This window comes from Astatotilapia calliptera, chromosome 13 (genome assembly GCF_964374335.1).
Source record: "Astatotilapia calliptera chromosome 13, fAstCal68.1, whole genome shotgun sequence".
Lineage (NCBI taxonomy): Eukaryota > Metazoa > Chordata > Actinopteri > Cichliformes > Cichlidae > Astatotilapia > Astatotilapia calliptera.
This window is the reverse complement of record NC_137434.1, coordinates 13238335-13255038: the sequence shown is the minus strand read 5'-3', so window position 1 is coordinate 13255038 and position 16704 is coordinate 13238335. Positions and strand designations below refer to the sequence as shown.

The 16704-nt window shown below is 40.9% G+C and overlaps 1 protein-coding gene across 1 annotated transcript in view; it reads right to left on the bottom strand.

The window, feature by feature from the left end:
* Positions 1-543: 543 nt before the first annotated feature.
* Positions 544-16704, bottom strand: part of wdr27 (WD repeat domain 27) — a 53142-nt gene continuing 36981 nt past the window's right edge. Inside the window, exon 24 of the mRNA XM_026191025.2 lies at positions 544-3293. Coding sequence (XP_026046810.2) covers positions 3180-3293 — 114 coding nt within the window. The 3' untranslated portion in view covers positions 544-3179. The remainder of the gene's footprint in view (positions 3294-16704) is intronic.

Here is a 16704-nt window from a genome sequence, read left to right as displayed (position 1 = left end):
TATAGAACATTATACGTTGTTCCGTTAGCTTTGCTTATACTGGAATGAACTGAGAGAGCAGAACAGCAGTTTTTGACACGTGTCCACTCCCTTAGCTTTGAACTCTTGAGAACAAAAGAGCAGAAATCCTCACGAGTCTGTAGATCATCAGTAAAGTTCACGTGCCTCATTATGACCCAAGGGAAATGTGTTCAGAGTGCTGATGAGACTGTGACCAGCGAGCCAAAAGACCACCAAACCACATAGCGGGGAACGACACCTACACATTTGTATATTATGCTGAGGGCTCTGCATATCTTCCTCCAGCGTTACACCATGTTCAGTGCTGTCATATCCAGCATCTAATAATTCCAAAGCTGGAGACAAAGTTCTTCTTTCTGTCAGTTTCAATGACAAAAGACTGTGAGAGATTGAATGTTGGACACTCATAATGTTTGGGTGTGGATATTATTGAAGTCCTTTTTATTTTCAAGTGTACTTCATTCTTTAGTGGTGAGCTCGATGAAGGGAGTGGACCCAAAATGACCTCACACAGACAAAGGATTTGCACATATGGCAATATATTACTTTGTTTTGAGAGCACATGCTCACTGAATTCAGGTTAATTAATTCAAGGAAAGACACTGAATACACACATTCCAGGACGAAAATAGAGAAAGAACATGGCTGCGTAAATTTACCCCAAAGACAATTTATCGTTCTGCTCCGATAAAAAGTGTCTCCTACTTGCAGGAACACTAAAGCTCACCGTGACAGGGAAAATGCAGCGTTGCCAGTACATACCTATCTTTGTGGCATAAACACACGCACCTACACACACACACACACACACACACAGTACATACATAATGTAATGCATGACAAAGCAAGAGGTACCACCCTATAAATCCTATCCATATCTGGCAGCTGATACTGTGCAACTTCAAAGCTATACTTCATGATCTAGCTGAGGATCGCACTGCACATCCTCACAGACAGCCTGCCTTGGTATCAATTAAAGTAAGCAGTCCAAAAAGGGCAGAGTAAATCAAATACAGAATACTGGACAGGGGACAAGACACAGATGAGCAGTTTTTGGAAAACAGTCTGAGGAAGTTAAGACTGAGCATACTATCAGTGGATTTAGCGCCATCACATAATGCGTCAACTCTGATATCTTTTCCTAATGGACAGGGGATGAGTGATGCTTGAAATTATGTCCCCCTGCAGATGGGGGATGAGCATTCCTCCTTTCTGTCTGAAGACTGAGTTAAGGCTTATAATATGGTGGAGGTGACAGGAGCAGCAGAGCAGGAGACTGTTTTTCCAAAGAAAATTAAACATCACCAGGAAACGTTACTTAGCAATAAACTGTGGTATTAAACTTGAGATAGAAAGAATATCTTAATGTTGAACCTAAGAGGACATGCGATATAGGATTGATGACTTTGTGACTTCAAAAATTCTTTTTGATTTTATTTCCAAATCAATGTAAGAGAAAACATATTAATCTGTCACCTTGTTTGGAGATATAAGAATGACACAAAAGAATAGAGACTTAGTGGGGTCTGGCTGGGCCATTTAAGGACATTCACAGAGTGGTCCTGAAGCCACTACTTTGTTATATTGACTGTGTGCTTAGGTTTGTTGTCCTGTTTGGAGCTGAACCTTCAGCCAAGTCTGAGGTCCAGAGCGCTCTGGAGCAGGTTATCATCAAGGATGTCTCTGTACATTGCTGCATTCATCGTTCCCTTGATCTTGACTGGTCTCCCAGTTCCTGCTGCTGAAAAACATCCCCACAGCATGATGCTGCCACCACCATGCTCTGCTGTAGGGATGATATTGGCCAAGGGATCAGTAGTGGCTGGTTTCCTCCCGACATGATGTTTGGCATTCAAGCCGAAGGGTTTAATCTTTGTTTCAGAGAATTTTGTTTCTCTGATCTGAGAGTCCTTAGGGTGCTTTTGGGCAGACTTTTTGGCTGTCATGTGCCTTTTACCGAGGTGGGGCTTTTGTTTGGCTGTTCTGCCACACAGGTCTGATTACTGGAGTGCTGCAGAAATGGTTGTCCTTCTGGACCTTCTCCTCTGTCTACAGAAAATTCCTTAAACGTCATGGCTTGGTTAGTGCTCTGACATGCACTGTCAACTATGGGACCTTATGTAGACAGGTGCGCACCTTCATGTTGAATCAAATTAATTTACCACAGGTGGACTCCAATCAAGCTGATCAGCAGAAACAGGATGCCCCTGAGTTCAGTTCAGAGTGTCATGGCAAAGGCTCAGAATATACATGTTATATTTTAATATATTTTTAATAGATTTAAATTGTTTTGTAGAATTTTGAGGTGAAGAATGAATTGAATCTATTTTGGCACAAGACTGTAACATCACAAATGTGTTTTTAAAAAGCTCACAGAAAATAAACTGGAATCTTGCATCAAATGGGAAACCTTAGAAATTTAAGCTTGCCAGCTTTTTTGTAAATAGTGTTGTTGCAAACCAATTTTTCAACAAATTCAACAATTTTTGAACAAATTTCACATTGAGCCTTTATATCCTCTACTATGTATTAGAGTACCTGATAGTTTGTTGTGACTAAGGTAGAAAGGACTAAACATCCAGCACAAACAATGGAGATGGGTGCATCAGTATGAACAGTAGGAGCATCTGTGTGTCTGGCAGCCAAAGTGGTTGCACCCAGTTGATGTCATAGCTCTACGTGCTGATCTGCTAAGTGGAGGTCACAGCCAGCGATATAAGAAGTACATCTGTTCCACATACTGAACAAACTAAACGTTATGCTTGACCATTCAGAATGTGCAACAGATGTGAAAAACTGCTAATAATAATTGTTTTTGGCAAATTTAGCGATATTATGTTTAATTGACTAAATCGTGCATCACAAAAATGCAGCTAAATGAGTTCAAAGAAAGCAGCGTGCCTTCTTTAAATAAGAAATGCGCTGGAAGCATGGGCAGGAAGTTTAACAAAGACGAATGATCTGAAATGGCTGGTTTCTACTGACAATTTTAAGCACCGAGGAAGAACACACAAGAGCACATTTTTATATAACTCTACCTGTTTTTCATTAAACCAAGAGCAAAAAAAGAAAACGTTTAAATTCTTCTTTCCCAATGAAAATCCCACTTGGAACTGCATTAATAAAACCTGCATGGGCTCTGCAGGGGCCAGCTGTAATTACACAGTCTTGTTGAGGACACTGTGCACGGCAGCGCTGGTGTCACAGGACAAAGAAGAGCCACTGCTAGACTTAAACAGCCTGAGCTTCCCATCCAGGGTCCCAGTTAGCAGCTGTGAAGAAAAGAGAAAAAGCATGACATCATATTACGCTTTTATTTTTGCACACTTTTTTTCTAAAACCGTGTCAGACATCACTCTTCTTTTTACCACCTCTCTATTTAGAATACAGAGTTTCATAACGGCACACCTAGATCCCCGAAGAAGAAGAGCACCATTGAGGTCAAGACCATTCTGTGTTCCCCACCAAAATTCTTGATTTTCCATACTTGCCATTTACCCCCCCCCCCCCCCCCCAAAAAAAAAACAAAACAAAACATCATGTTGCCAGGCCTTAACTCTGTTATATAACTTTGTTTATTCAAACAAGGAGATTGAGGTTCCTGCCAGCAATACTCTCAGTGAGTCAAACATTTGGAGATTAATAAGGCACCCACACAACGACACAACAATAAACTAGCATTAATCCACACCCTGTAGGCAAACACACACGCACACACTACACACTTAATGACATGTGCAGGCTGCACACAGACAAGCACAAATACAGACGATCAATGCTTGACTACAATTTTTAGTGAGACGTACACAGTGAATCATATGTCTCTATCAGCCAAGAGAGCAGATGAGGCTGAGGAAGCATTACCTCAGCACTCTGACAGTCCGTCAGAAGCAGTGGGAAACCTTCTATGTGGGCTTTGCAGTGAGACCTATAGCACATTTTTACATGTGCAATTGTTCAGAATTTAAAAGTATACCATATTATGGAAAAATAACTCAAGATAACTCACAAACAGCTGTTATAACCTCTATTTCATGCCACTTCAACCCAAGTTTATTTTTACCACCCAGTCTTAAAGGACAAGTGAGCATAGTCTTTATATAAAGTCACGGCCTCCGGGGCCTGAAAAGTGAAAGTGAATGCTACGGTGCCTGACGCCTCTGACTTGACAAAAAGAAAAGAAAAGAAAGAGATCTTGTTGTATAGAAGTCAGGGGTAAAACAAACCTTAGGCTCACATTGACCTTTCACCCTCAGTAAACATCTACATGATGAGTTGATGTTCTTAATTGTTCAGTTCTCTTTCATTTTTTAGTTCAGTTCTTTCTGACCTTGGTGTTAATTTAGTAAATTATGGTGTCCTCTAGAGTCTTAAAGGGCAACAAGATAATAATGACTCCAGTAAGATCCACCAGTTACTTTCCATGTTTCAAAAACCTCAATGATGACACTAAAAACATTGGTTAGGTCCATCCCTAACCAATGGATGATGTCACAGTATGTCCATCTTCTATATGACACCTTTGTAGGTAAGTGGAGAAAAACAAAGAACCAATCAAAAAAACCCAACATTTTACAAAATGGGAATACTCCATCAGGGAGTTTTACCTATGGTGAATATCTAGACCTGAGGTGGCTGTAAAGACAGCATCTTTTTTAAAAGCATGATAACATCAGGAATCTTGGCAAACAATGATTTGCCAAGTTGTGATAAAAAACACATTTGGTACAACAATGGTCCAACATTTTTTCCCTTGTACTAAAAAGGTTTTATGCAGGAGAAATAATCCTTTACCAGCAAGCAGATGCCTGTGCTGGGAAAGGGAGTCACAATAGCTGAGGTCTGAGGATGACTCAAACACACTAAACTGGGCTGGATGCATTCTTCCTTTGAAGGGTGAAAGTTGCAGTTTCTCTTCTATAGACACATTAAAGAATTCCTGGCGAGTGTGAATCCCAGAGACAAGTTAACTTCCTCATAAAGGAAACCCAGTGAGCACAAACATATTAGATCTAAATATGCATAGTATGTGATCGTGAGTCTTTGTACACCATGACGTCCACCTCAGTGACCTTAATCAACAACAGCCAGGCTGTCTGGTTCTTGCTCCCAGGCAGCTGAAAAGCCTAAAACAGGGATGTCAAACATAAGTCCCGGGGGCCAGAATCAGCCCAGGAAAGACTCCAATCTGGCCCACTGGAAGGCTTTGGAAAATGTGAACTGTATTTTTATAGGTTTTATAGCTTTTCCTAAAAAAAAAAAAAAACCTCCACCATGGCCATTCATATTGCACCAAAGTAAAGCAAAAAAAAGAAAGAAGAATTCCTGATTTTCATTTTTTGTTCACAACTGTAGACATTTCCAACTTTTCCAGTTGGGTCACAGTTAACAGTTAAAGTTAAAAAAGTCAGTTAACAACTTTCTACTTTATTATTACAGGACTTAACTGAGGAATGAACAACTAGAACATTTACTGCCATTTTACACATTTATTTCTGACATATTTCTTTAATATGGCAGATTTGTGGCACAATTAGGCAAGATTTTGTAATTATATAGAAAAACTGAGACTTATTGTTAAAATTGCACTTCATTTTAATTTTCTTAGGGATTAAATGTGTAGTTAGGTTTTTTTACACTAACAGAAAGGGGAGTTATATTGTTCCAGCCCACTTAAGAGCTAAGTGGGCTGTATACAGTCCACAATGTAAAATGAGTTTGACATCCTTGACCTAAAACTTATGAGAGTTAGACGACAGCTACAGTAGCAACCATGGTTTTGGATCAACTCTGATCCAAAACCACTGTTACTGTGATAATACACCAATGTAAGCATGTAGTGTTAAGAGATAAACACAGAAAAGTCCAAAGGAATCCAACACATTACATCTTTGCAACCTTAAACTTTTATTTTGCCCCAAACAAGCCCACATAATGAGGGTAGCTGAAGGTTTTATGTGACCTTTGGTATCAGATGTTTTTGTTAAAAATACTGACTTACTATAGAAACACAGAAAGGAGTCATTGTGGGTCATGACAGATTTGGCTGATATTACAGCTTCATTTTCAAGACAGACATAGTTTTCATCAAGTTTGATTTCTGTGGAATTTTAGATAACCTTACGCACATAACCTGAGGCTCCATTTGAGAGTTTTGTTCATTTGTTTTGAGGTTTGGTTGAACAAAGTCCAAGTCCAAACTTTTTAGGAATTCTGAGTAAGATCAGAAAATCCATTGCATGGTTTGTCACGCATGTTGCATAATTTATTGTTAGCAACTGGCTCAACACCACGGAAAAGAAACCACAAATCAACAGTTCAAAGCCAGAATAAAAATGCCGATTGAGAAAGCAATGTGGATTAGATTTTCAATGGTGAGTCAAATTTTGGCACTCTGGATGACAGAAAGTATATGTCTATGAACAAATGCTAAGGATTTGATAATATGGCGAACAATGTGTTTTCCCCTCCCAGAGGATGCCATTCATCAGCTGTGGAGCACAAATTTCACAAACGCCAACATAGCAAGATGTTCTGTAGTGACCATGCTGAGAGTTGAAGGAGGATCCAGATGACAGATGGAAAAAGGGGCAGATGGTCACCACGGTTATCTCAGTCTTGACTTTACATAGACATGGGATCAATAAAAGAAATGTATAGCCTGTTGCTCGTGGTGATAAATAGTTGGTAACTTATGGATATATTCACACTCAGAACCTTTTAGACATTAGACAACAGACAATACCATCTGGGTGAATATAAGAAAGTAGTTATATAAAATATAATGTTTTATATCCTCCGCTTACCCTTATATTTTTTTAAATGTAAATCTTTATATCTGTGTATCTTTAAAACATTAAAATTGCATAAAATGAGAAAATAGAAAAAATTGAGAAATCCGATTGTACTCACAGATCTGAACTTAACATTTTGAGTACTGGGACAAAGGAAGTTCACCATTATTACCTAAGACCACAGCCAACTGAAGAAGTTCTGTCTAATGCATGTGAAAGGTTTCGATACTTAAAAATGTCTCTTGTGACTTTGAAACTTCCTGTTCATTGCAGTTCCAGCTGTGCTGAACACAGGCCAGGCTGTCTCAGCTCAGTCTGTGTCTCACTGTAATGTGACATTCTGGAGTAGACAGCAGTCCACCTCTGTATTTATTCTCTGGCTGCGACAGTACGAAGGGGGTAATGTCTGAGGTCAAGAGGAAACATATCCATCCATCCATCCATCCATCCATCCATCCATCCATCCATCCATCCATAATCAGCCAATCAAATGGGCAGCTCAATGGGCAAGTAGAAACAACACAACCTTAAAGTTGACTTGAACATGTCTACTTGAATGAGGCATGGTTGTTGGTGCCAGATGCTTTGGTCTGAGTATTTGAGAAACTGCTGAATACCACACCCAGACCGCACTTGTGTCAGCTAACAATAGGAAGCTGAGGCGACACACAGGCTCACAAAAACTGGGGAGACTGTAAAAATGTTGCTTCCTCAATTTATGCTGCAAGGTTTGAATGGTTGGGTCAAAATTTGAAGTAAACAACATGAAAGGAAGGCTCCATTCCACCTGTGTCATCTCTTTTATGATCTCAGTGTACTCATCTTATGATGGTTGCTTCCAGCAGAATTATGCACCATATCACGAAGCTTCAAACAAACTTCATCCAACAGAGTACCTTTGGAATGTGACAGAACGGGAGATTTGCATATGGATATGCAGCTGGCAAATCTACAGCAACTGTGCTATCGTGTCAATCTCCCAGGAAAGTTTCCAGCATCTTGTTTAATCTGCCTGCAGTAGTTCTAACAGCAAAATAATGGTCAACCCACTGCTAGAAGAGTGTGCCTAATAAAGTGGCTGTGAGTGTACAATGTACATGAATCAAAGTGTTGCGCTGACATCATTGGTATTTGTGATACACCAAAATTACTCATATATTGGTTTGTGTGGTGCTGTTAGGTAAAATAGGTAGTAACAACCAATGATTCTTACTGTTAAATAACCTAAAAACCATTGTAAACTAATAAAATAATAATGTAACAGCATCAGAAAGTGCATCTTATTTCACTGGAGTCCTCAAATGTGCTACTTTTTCCAACCAGCAGTTGCAACCACGAAGATATAAAATTGAATTGCTATTCATTACAGCTGTAATTGTGCTGATCGTACTGTGCTGCATCTCAGGGAAAAACTCCAGGGATCCTTTTATATCCTAGTCCATCCCTGCTGTGTGAGTAACAGCCGCCAAATGGCCACAAATTAAAAATGATACAGTAAAAATGTCTACTGGGACAACAGCTGGGGTTTTTTTGCCCGGCTGCAAAAAGTAAAGATGATAAAAGCTGACATAGAGAGACAAGAAAAGCACTTAGCATGAAAAGTCACAGATATGACTCACTCTTTGTTCATCTTAGTTTGGATGATCGTACGTGTTAAAGTTTTGCAGACAACTGATTGTGTCAGCAAGTGGTCATGGTTCTGCGCTACCTCCAACACACTAAGTGCAAATGAGAACCAAGTACCTCAGAGTTCAAAAACATTCACTTAGTCCAAAGACTCTAAAAGAAGACAGTAGATTATAACAAAAAACAAAACAAAAACAGATGTATGACTCAGAAACTGACCAGACGTGTAGCGAGGAGGTCCAGTAACTTACAGTAAGATACAGTGGTGTGAAAAAGTATTTGAGCCATTAGTGATTTTTTAGTTTTTTTGCACATTTGTTACACTTAGATGTTTCAGATCATCAAACAAAGTGTAAAATTAGATACATTTTAAATTTTAAATTATGGTTTTATTTACTAAAGAAAAAAGCTATCCAAATCTACCTGGCTATATGTGGAAAAGTAATCGACCCCTAAATCTAATAACTGAATTGCACTGAATAAAAACAATTTGGCAAAGAAGAGTGGGCCAAAATTCCTCCACAGTGATGTGAAAGACTCATTGCCAGCTATTGCAAATGCTTGATTACAGTTTTTGCTGCCAAAGTGGTTAACCAGTTATTATGTTTAGGGGGCAGGGCTGGACTGGTAATCTAGCATACTACGCATTTGCCTGGTGGGCCAACGTACTTGTGGGCTGATGGGTCAATATTTCTTTTTTCTTTGTTGATAATTATACAGGCTACAGGCCGGCTTGTGGGGCTGCTGCACCCCGGCCATGCAAGCACTAACAGAAGCACATTTGTTCATTAGTGACACTGGATTGCCCAATCAAATCTGGCCCCTATTGCACTCATGCACCTTGTAGAGTTTATTGTTGAAGACGCTGATAATGATGGACAAACAAAAGTGAAATGGTGCAATATATGTCAAATTAAGTAAATTGAATTAATCATATAAGCAGCAATAGTACCAGCAACAACCCCCTCGTAGTCACAAGAGGCGCTAAACAGAGAAGTGCAGGAGAAGGGATAGCAGTCTCAACAACAGAGTGAGAAAGAGATGGAGGAAGTTCTAAATAACATGATAAGAAAATGGTTGGAAAGTAGAGATTCAAATTTTAAAGTAAAATTAATGACTTCTAGTGATGTGTGAAACCACAATTTTCAGTACGATTCCAAGTAAATACAGGATCACTTTTGCCAATACTAATACTGATATAAATACTTAACCTATGAAGACAGCCTATGTAGAGGAGTGCAATATGTCATGAATTATGAGATGAATCATCATGAAATGCATATTCTGAACACATATTAATGACCACAAAATCACTGTGATTTTTACCTTTCACAATAGTTACCTAACAGAACAAAAGAGATCCAATCCCAGTGCGAGCATCAATACTATCAATATTTTGATCGATCTGTCTCCCGCTAATAACCGCTTTGACTAACGGTTAAAGAGTAGTTTTTTATTGTCACATGCATGCACTGCTACTAAGATGTCCGAATCCAACAACAGCTTTACAACCTGATAGAAAAGAAAAACTTTCAATATCAATAATCCAACAAATTGAAATTGAAACAAAATACAGTATGCGTATGATTATTATATATACATACAGTTGCACTAAAAGCTACACTTTTTATTTAACTAGTATCAGCTAAGATGTGCTAATCCAACGACTGTACCAACCAGATAAAAAAAACCTGATACACATAATGATAGTTTCAAATATTTTTATGTGCATATATTTAACTGGACCATTTGCGACCAATCATGGTGGCCTGCTTGGACCAAAGATGCTAGGGCTGATTTTTTTGTCTCAGTCCATACCTGTAAAGGGCCACTTATTATTTTACATACGACGAGACAGGTTGGTGGCTGATTTTTCCCTTGATAAATGAAATCATCATTTAAAAACGTTTGTATTTTCGTCTAATATTAAGCTGGAGCCAGGCCCGGGGAGGGAGCCAGAGGGGGAGCATCCAATGACTGAGCTGTAGGAGCCTTGGGGTCTGGCCGGGTGCAGCCCGAAGGAGCAAATTGGGCCCACCCTCCTGTAGGCCCAGCACCTGCAGGAGGCTCCATATGGGTCGGGTGCAATGTGTGCCGAGCAGCAGTCAGGGGCAGAGGCCCGTGACGATCTGATCCCCAACTGTCAAGGCTGGCTATTGAGAAATAGAACGTCACCTCACTGGTGGGGAAAGACCCTAAGATGGTGTGTGTGGTTGAGTTATAGTTGGGTTCACCTCAATGCAAGCATTTGGAATTGCCTTCATTGAGAATTGGCGGCAGAGGAGGGTATTCTTATATCCCCTCAGCTTACTCAGTATATTGCCCTAACTTTTTGGGGTCACTGGGTGAGGTTCTTGAGGGTCCGCCTTCACACCGTCATTCTTCTGGGAGACTTCAATGCTCATGTGGGCAATGACAGTGATACCTGAAGGGGTGTAAGGGAGGAATGGCCTTTCTGATCTGAACCCAGGTGGTGTTTTACTATTAGACTTCTGTGGAACTCATAGTTTGTCCAAAATAAACACCATGTTTGCACATAAATATGTCCTTAAGTGCATGTGGCATCAAGCCAGTGATTGATTATGTAATGGCATCATACATAGCCATATGTTCTGGACACTTGGGTGAAGGGAGGAGCTGAGCTGTCAACTGATGATCACCTATCGAGGGTTAGGGGTGGATGCTGGAAAGACCTGGCACACCTAAATATATACTAACAGTGAGCTGGAAACGTCTGGGAAAGGCCTTGGTCTGGGAGATCTTTAACTCCCATCTCTGGCAGAACTTCGACAGCATTCCGAGGGAGGCTGGGGACATTCAGTCCAAATGGATCATGTTCTGCGCCTCCATTGCCGAGGCAGCTGCAAGGAGTTTTGGTCGCAAGGTGTCATGGTGAAAATCCCTGAACCTGATGGTGGACACAGTAATCAAGCTGAAGACGGAGTCCTATCGGGCTTGGTTAGCCTGTGGGACTTTGGAGGCAGCTGATGGGTACTGGCAGCCGAAGCTCCCCTCACAGGGTGTACAGTGTAAGTGTGGTGCTGCTGAATTCAACTGAGGATATAGTCAGGCAGTCAGGGAATACTTTTAGGACCTCCCTAAACCCACTGACATGCCTTCTGAAGGGGGGACTGGGGACTAGGGGAACTTTAATTTTCGTAATTAAAATGAAAATTTTATGTCTACAGAAACAAAATTATCTACAACTGATACTAGGTTCTAGGTTCTAGGTTCTTTATTATTTGTCACATGCATAGTTATACAAGTATAACACACAGTGAAATGTAGCCTGACACGCTCCTCGACATGTGCAAAAATTGGGGGGGGGGGGGGGGGGGTGTAGAGGAAGAACATTATATAAAAAAAAAAAAAAAACACCCAGCGCGCCCCTGCGGGCGGTTTATCCTTCAAGCTCGGGTCCTCTACCAGAGGCCTGGGAGCTTGAGGGTCCTGCGCAGTATCTTAGCTGTTCCCAGGACTGCGCTCTTTTTCTTTCTCTTTTATCTTCTCCAGAAGATATATATATATATATATATATATATATATATATATATATATATATATATATATATATATATATATATATATATATATATATATACATACACATATAGTATATACACTGGGTGAATGTGCAGTAGTAGCAGCAAGCAGGTGAATTCTGTACATTAATATGAATAGATATCTGACTATTTTACAGGATAGACAATATAAACATATTTAAAATTAAAGGAATTGAAATGTACATTGTGCCTTGGTTTAGTGTCTGGAAGAGTCTTGTCTCAGTCAATTATAGATGATGTGAGAGGGCGGGTGTGTGTGTTTAGGGCACGGATGGCTTGGGGATAGAAGCTCCTCTTGAGTCTCTCTGTCCTTGCCCGGAAGATGCGGAACCTTCTACCAGATTGCAGAAGTTGGAACAGTTTGTTGCCAGGATGGGACGGGTCCTTCAGTATCTGCGCTGCTCTAGTCCGGCATCTCCTGGTGTAGGTGTCCTGAAGCGGGGGGAGAGCAATCCTGCAGCAGCGTTCTGCTGTACGGATCACTCTCTGGAGAGCTTTTTGGTCCTTCACACAGCTGTTCCTGAACCACGATGTCATGTTCTGTGTGAGGATGCTCTCCACAGCACCTGTATAGAAAATCCTGAGGATCTTTGGAGAGACCCTGAACTTCCTCAGTTGTCGTAGGTGATACAGGCGCTGCCTAGCCTTTTTGGTCTGGACCTGAATGTGGGCAGCCCATGTCAGGTCTGAGGAGATGTGGACACCAAGATACTTGAAGGACTGCACCCTCTCCACTGGAGCTCCATTGATGATAATGGGCTTGTAGTCTCTGTGCTGACCCCTTCTGAAGTCCACCACCAGCTCCTTGGTCTTGCTGACGTTCAGCTGGAGGTGGTTGTCCTGGCACCACGATGCCAGATTCTTCACTTCATCCATGTAGGCCGCCTCATCGTTGTTGGAGATGGCACCCAACACCACTGTGTCGTCAGCAAACTTCACAATGGTGTTGGAGCCATGGGTGGCCACACAGTCTGAAGTGTAGAGGGAGTAGAGCAGTGGCGAGAGGACACATCCCTGAGGTGCTCCTGTGTTGATGGTGATGCTGTTGGAGAAGCACCTGCCCACCCTCACCACCTGAGTTCTGCCAGTGAGGAAGTCCAACACCCATGCACACAGACGGCTGTTAAGTCCCAGATCCCTCAGCTTTGTGAACAGTCTGCAGGGCACTATTGTGTTAAACGCTGAACTGTAATCAACAAACAGCATTCGCACATAGTTACCCTGTTTCTTGTCCACGTGGCTGAGAGTGGTGTGTAGGACGTGGGCGATGGCATCCTCTGTGGATCTGTTGGATCTATAGGCGAACTGCAGCGGATCTGTGGTGTCTGGGATGGAGGAGGAGATGATGTTCTTCAGCAGCCTCTCAAACACCTTCATTACTACCGAGGTCAGTGCAACTGGCCGGTAATCGTTCAGGGATGAGGGTTTGCTGTTCTTGGGCACAGGGATGATGGTGGATCTTTTGAAGCATGTGGGGACCACAGACTTCGCCAGGGACTCGTTGAAGATGTAAGTGAACACACCTGCTAGCTGGTCAGCACAGCAGCGCAGCAGATGGCCGGTGATACCGTCTGGCCCCGCCGCTTTACTAACAACTTTTATAGGAAAAAAATTCCAATGTGCTAAACCAAATTACTGATAAGGCATCAGTAGGCAAAAAAGCAACACAAACAAAAACACTTTAAGCATCAGCTGGCTTCAGTTTGTTTGCTAAATTACTCACTGAGGTTTAGATGAACAAGGTCCTTAACTTAAAGATCAAGTGTCAGAAAGAAGAGGGACATGTCTGTAAAGGTTCTCAGTCATCCAGGTCATCGTGGTCTAAAGAGCTTGGAACGAAAAGCGTCTGGACTTCTTTAAGTTTCTTGAAGATGTTTCACCTCTCATCCGAGAAGCTTCTTCAGTTCTAAAAACTGAAGAAGATGAACCATTTTCTTTCCAAGCTCTTTAGACAAAGAAGAGGGATATTTTCACAAAGAGAGTAACAACTGGTTCAACAGATGCTCAGAAGAGCTCATCTAGGCAAGGCAAGGCAAGGCAAATTTATTTGTATAGCACAATTCAACAACAAGGTGATTCAAAGTGCTTTACAGAGACATTAGAAACAAAAACAAATAAAAAGCATGATTTAAAATTAATTAAAACAAGCAAACAAACAAACTAACTAAACACACACATTTCACACCTGTTCGCGCGAGCTGAACCCTTATCGTAAGGGGAGCTACCAGTCCTTCTGTGGACGAGCTACTTTCTATTTTAAATTCCCTGAATTTAAAATCTCTAGACCCAGTCTAGACCCAGTTGGGGAGCTACCCAGAGCTCTAATCCCACACCTGTTCGCGCGATCTGAACCCTTATCGTAAGGGGAGCTACCAGTCCTTCTGTGGACGAGCTACTTTCTATTTTAAATTCCCTGAATTTAAAATACTCTCTAGACCCAGTCTAGACCCAGTTGGGGAGCTACCCAGAGCTCTAAACCCACTTAACAAACAAACAAACAAAACAGTATATAAAATCAAAACAGATAAAATCAGAACAGTAGATAAAATCAGTAGTTAATGTAAGTTTTGAAATTTAAGCTTAACAAACAAACAAAACAGTATATAAAACCAAAAAAGATAAAATCAGAAATAGATAAGATCAGTAGTTAGTGTAAGTTTTGAAATTTAAGCTTAAAAGTGTGGATTTGGTGCTTTATTCAAATGCAGCTGAGAATAGGTGAGTCTTCAACCTGGATTTAAATAAACTGAGTGTTTCAGCTGATCTGAGGCTTTCTGGGAGTTTGTTCCAGATATAAGGAGCATAAAAGCTGAATGCAGCTTCTCCGTGTCTGGTTCTGACTCTGGGAACTGATAAAAGACCGGATCCAGATGACCTGAGGGATCTGGAAGGTTCATACTGGGTCAGCAGGTCACTGATGTATTTTGGTCCTAAACCATTCAGAGCTTTATAGGCCAGCATCAGAACTTTAAAGTCTATCCTCTGACGGACAGGTAGCCAGTGTAAAGACCTCAGAGCTGGACTGATGTGGTCCACTTTTTTGGTCTTAGTGAGGACTCGAGCAGCAGAGTTCTGAATGAGCTGTAGTTGTCTGACTGATTTTTTAGGTAGACCTGTAAAGATGCTGTTACAGTAATCAAGCCTACTAAAAATGAATGCATGGACTAGTTTTTCCAGGTCCTGTTGAGACATCAGATCTTTTATCCTTGAAATATTCTTGAGGTGATAGTAAGCTGATTTTGTTATTGTCTTAATGTGTTTTTCTAAGTTTAGGTCTGCATCCATCACTACACCCAAATTTCTCGCCTGGTTTGTGGTTTTTAGATGTATAGATTGAAGTTCTCTGGTGACCTGTAATCGTTTTTCTTTGGCGCCAAAGACTATTACTTCAGTTTTGTTTTTGTTTAGTTGGAGAAAATTGTGGCACAACCAGTCATTGATTTCCTCAATGCATTTACCAAGAGCCTGTACAGGGCCTCGGTCTCCTGGTGACATTGTGATATATATTTGTGTGTCATCTGCATAGCTGTGGTAGTTTATTTTGTTGTTCTTTATAATCTGTGCCAGTGGGAGCATGTAAATGTTAAACAGAGGGGGTCCCAAGATGGAACCTTGGGGAACTCCACATGTGATACTTGTCTGCTCAGATGTGAAGTTACCTATTGATACAAAGTATTTCCTGTTTTCTAAGTATGTTTTGAACCAGTTTAGTACAGTTCCTGAAAGACCTGCCCAGTTCTCCAGTCGTTTGAGTAATATGTTGTGGTCAACTGTATCAAATGCTGCACTGAGATCTAGGACTGACATTTTTCCACTGTCTATATTCAGACATATGTCATTAAACACTTTTGTCAGAGCGGTTTCAGTGCTGTGGTTCTGTCTAAAACCTGACTGGAAGGCATCGTAGCAGTTATTCTGTGTTAAGAAGTAATTGAGCTGTTGAGAAACTGCTTTTTCAATGATCTTACTTAAAAATGGGAGATTTGAGATCGGCCTGTAGTTGTTCATTTGTGTCTTGTCAAGATTGTCCTTTTTCAGTATAGATTTGATTACAGCATTTTTTAGTGGTTCTGGAAACACACCTGACATTAAGGAAAAGTTGACGATCTGTAACAGGTCTGACTCTAAAGTCTTTGAGACCTTTTTGAAAAAACTTGTTGGCAGGACATCTAAACAGCAGGAGGAGGAGTTCAGTTGACCTAAGATGTCCTCCAGGTCTTTGCTGTTAATAGGGTGAAACTGTTTGATGGTGTTTAAACAGCTTTTCGGTGGACACAGTACATATCCTGGATCTGCTGTTGATGTTCCAACTGCTTGTCTAATCTTTTGGATTTTGTCTGTGAAGAATTTGGCAAAGTCATTGCAGGCCATGGTTGAATGAAGTTCAGCTGCCACTGGCACAGGAGGGTTTGTTAGCCTGTCAACTGTAGAAAATAAGACCCGAGCATTATGGCTGTTTTTAGTGATGATGTCAGAGAAGTAGGACCTTCTTGCACTCCTCAGTTGTAAATTATAATTGTGAAGTTTCTCTTTATAGATGTCATAATGAACCTGGAGGTTTGTTTTTCTCCATCTGCGCTCAGCTTTCCTACACTCTCTTTTTTCATTTTTCACTAGTGTGGAGTTTCTCCATGGAGACTTTTTCCTTCCAGAGATAACCTTCACCTTAATGGGGGCAATAGTGTCCATTACATTTAACA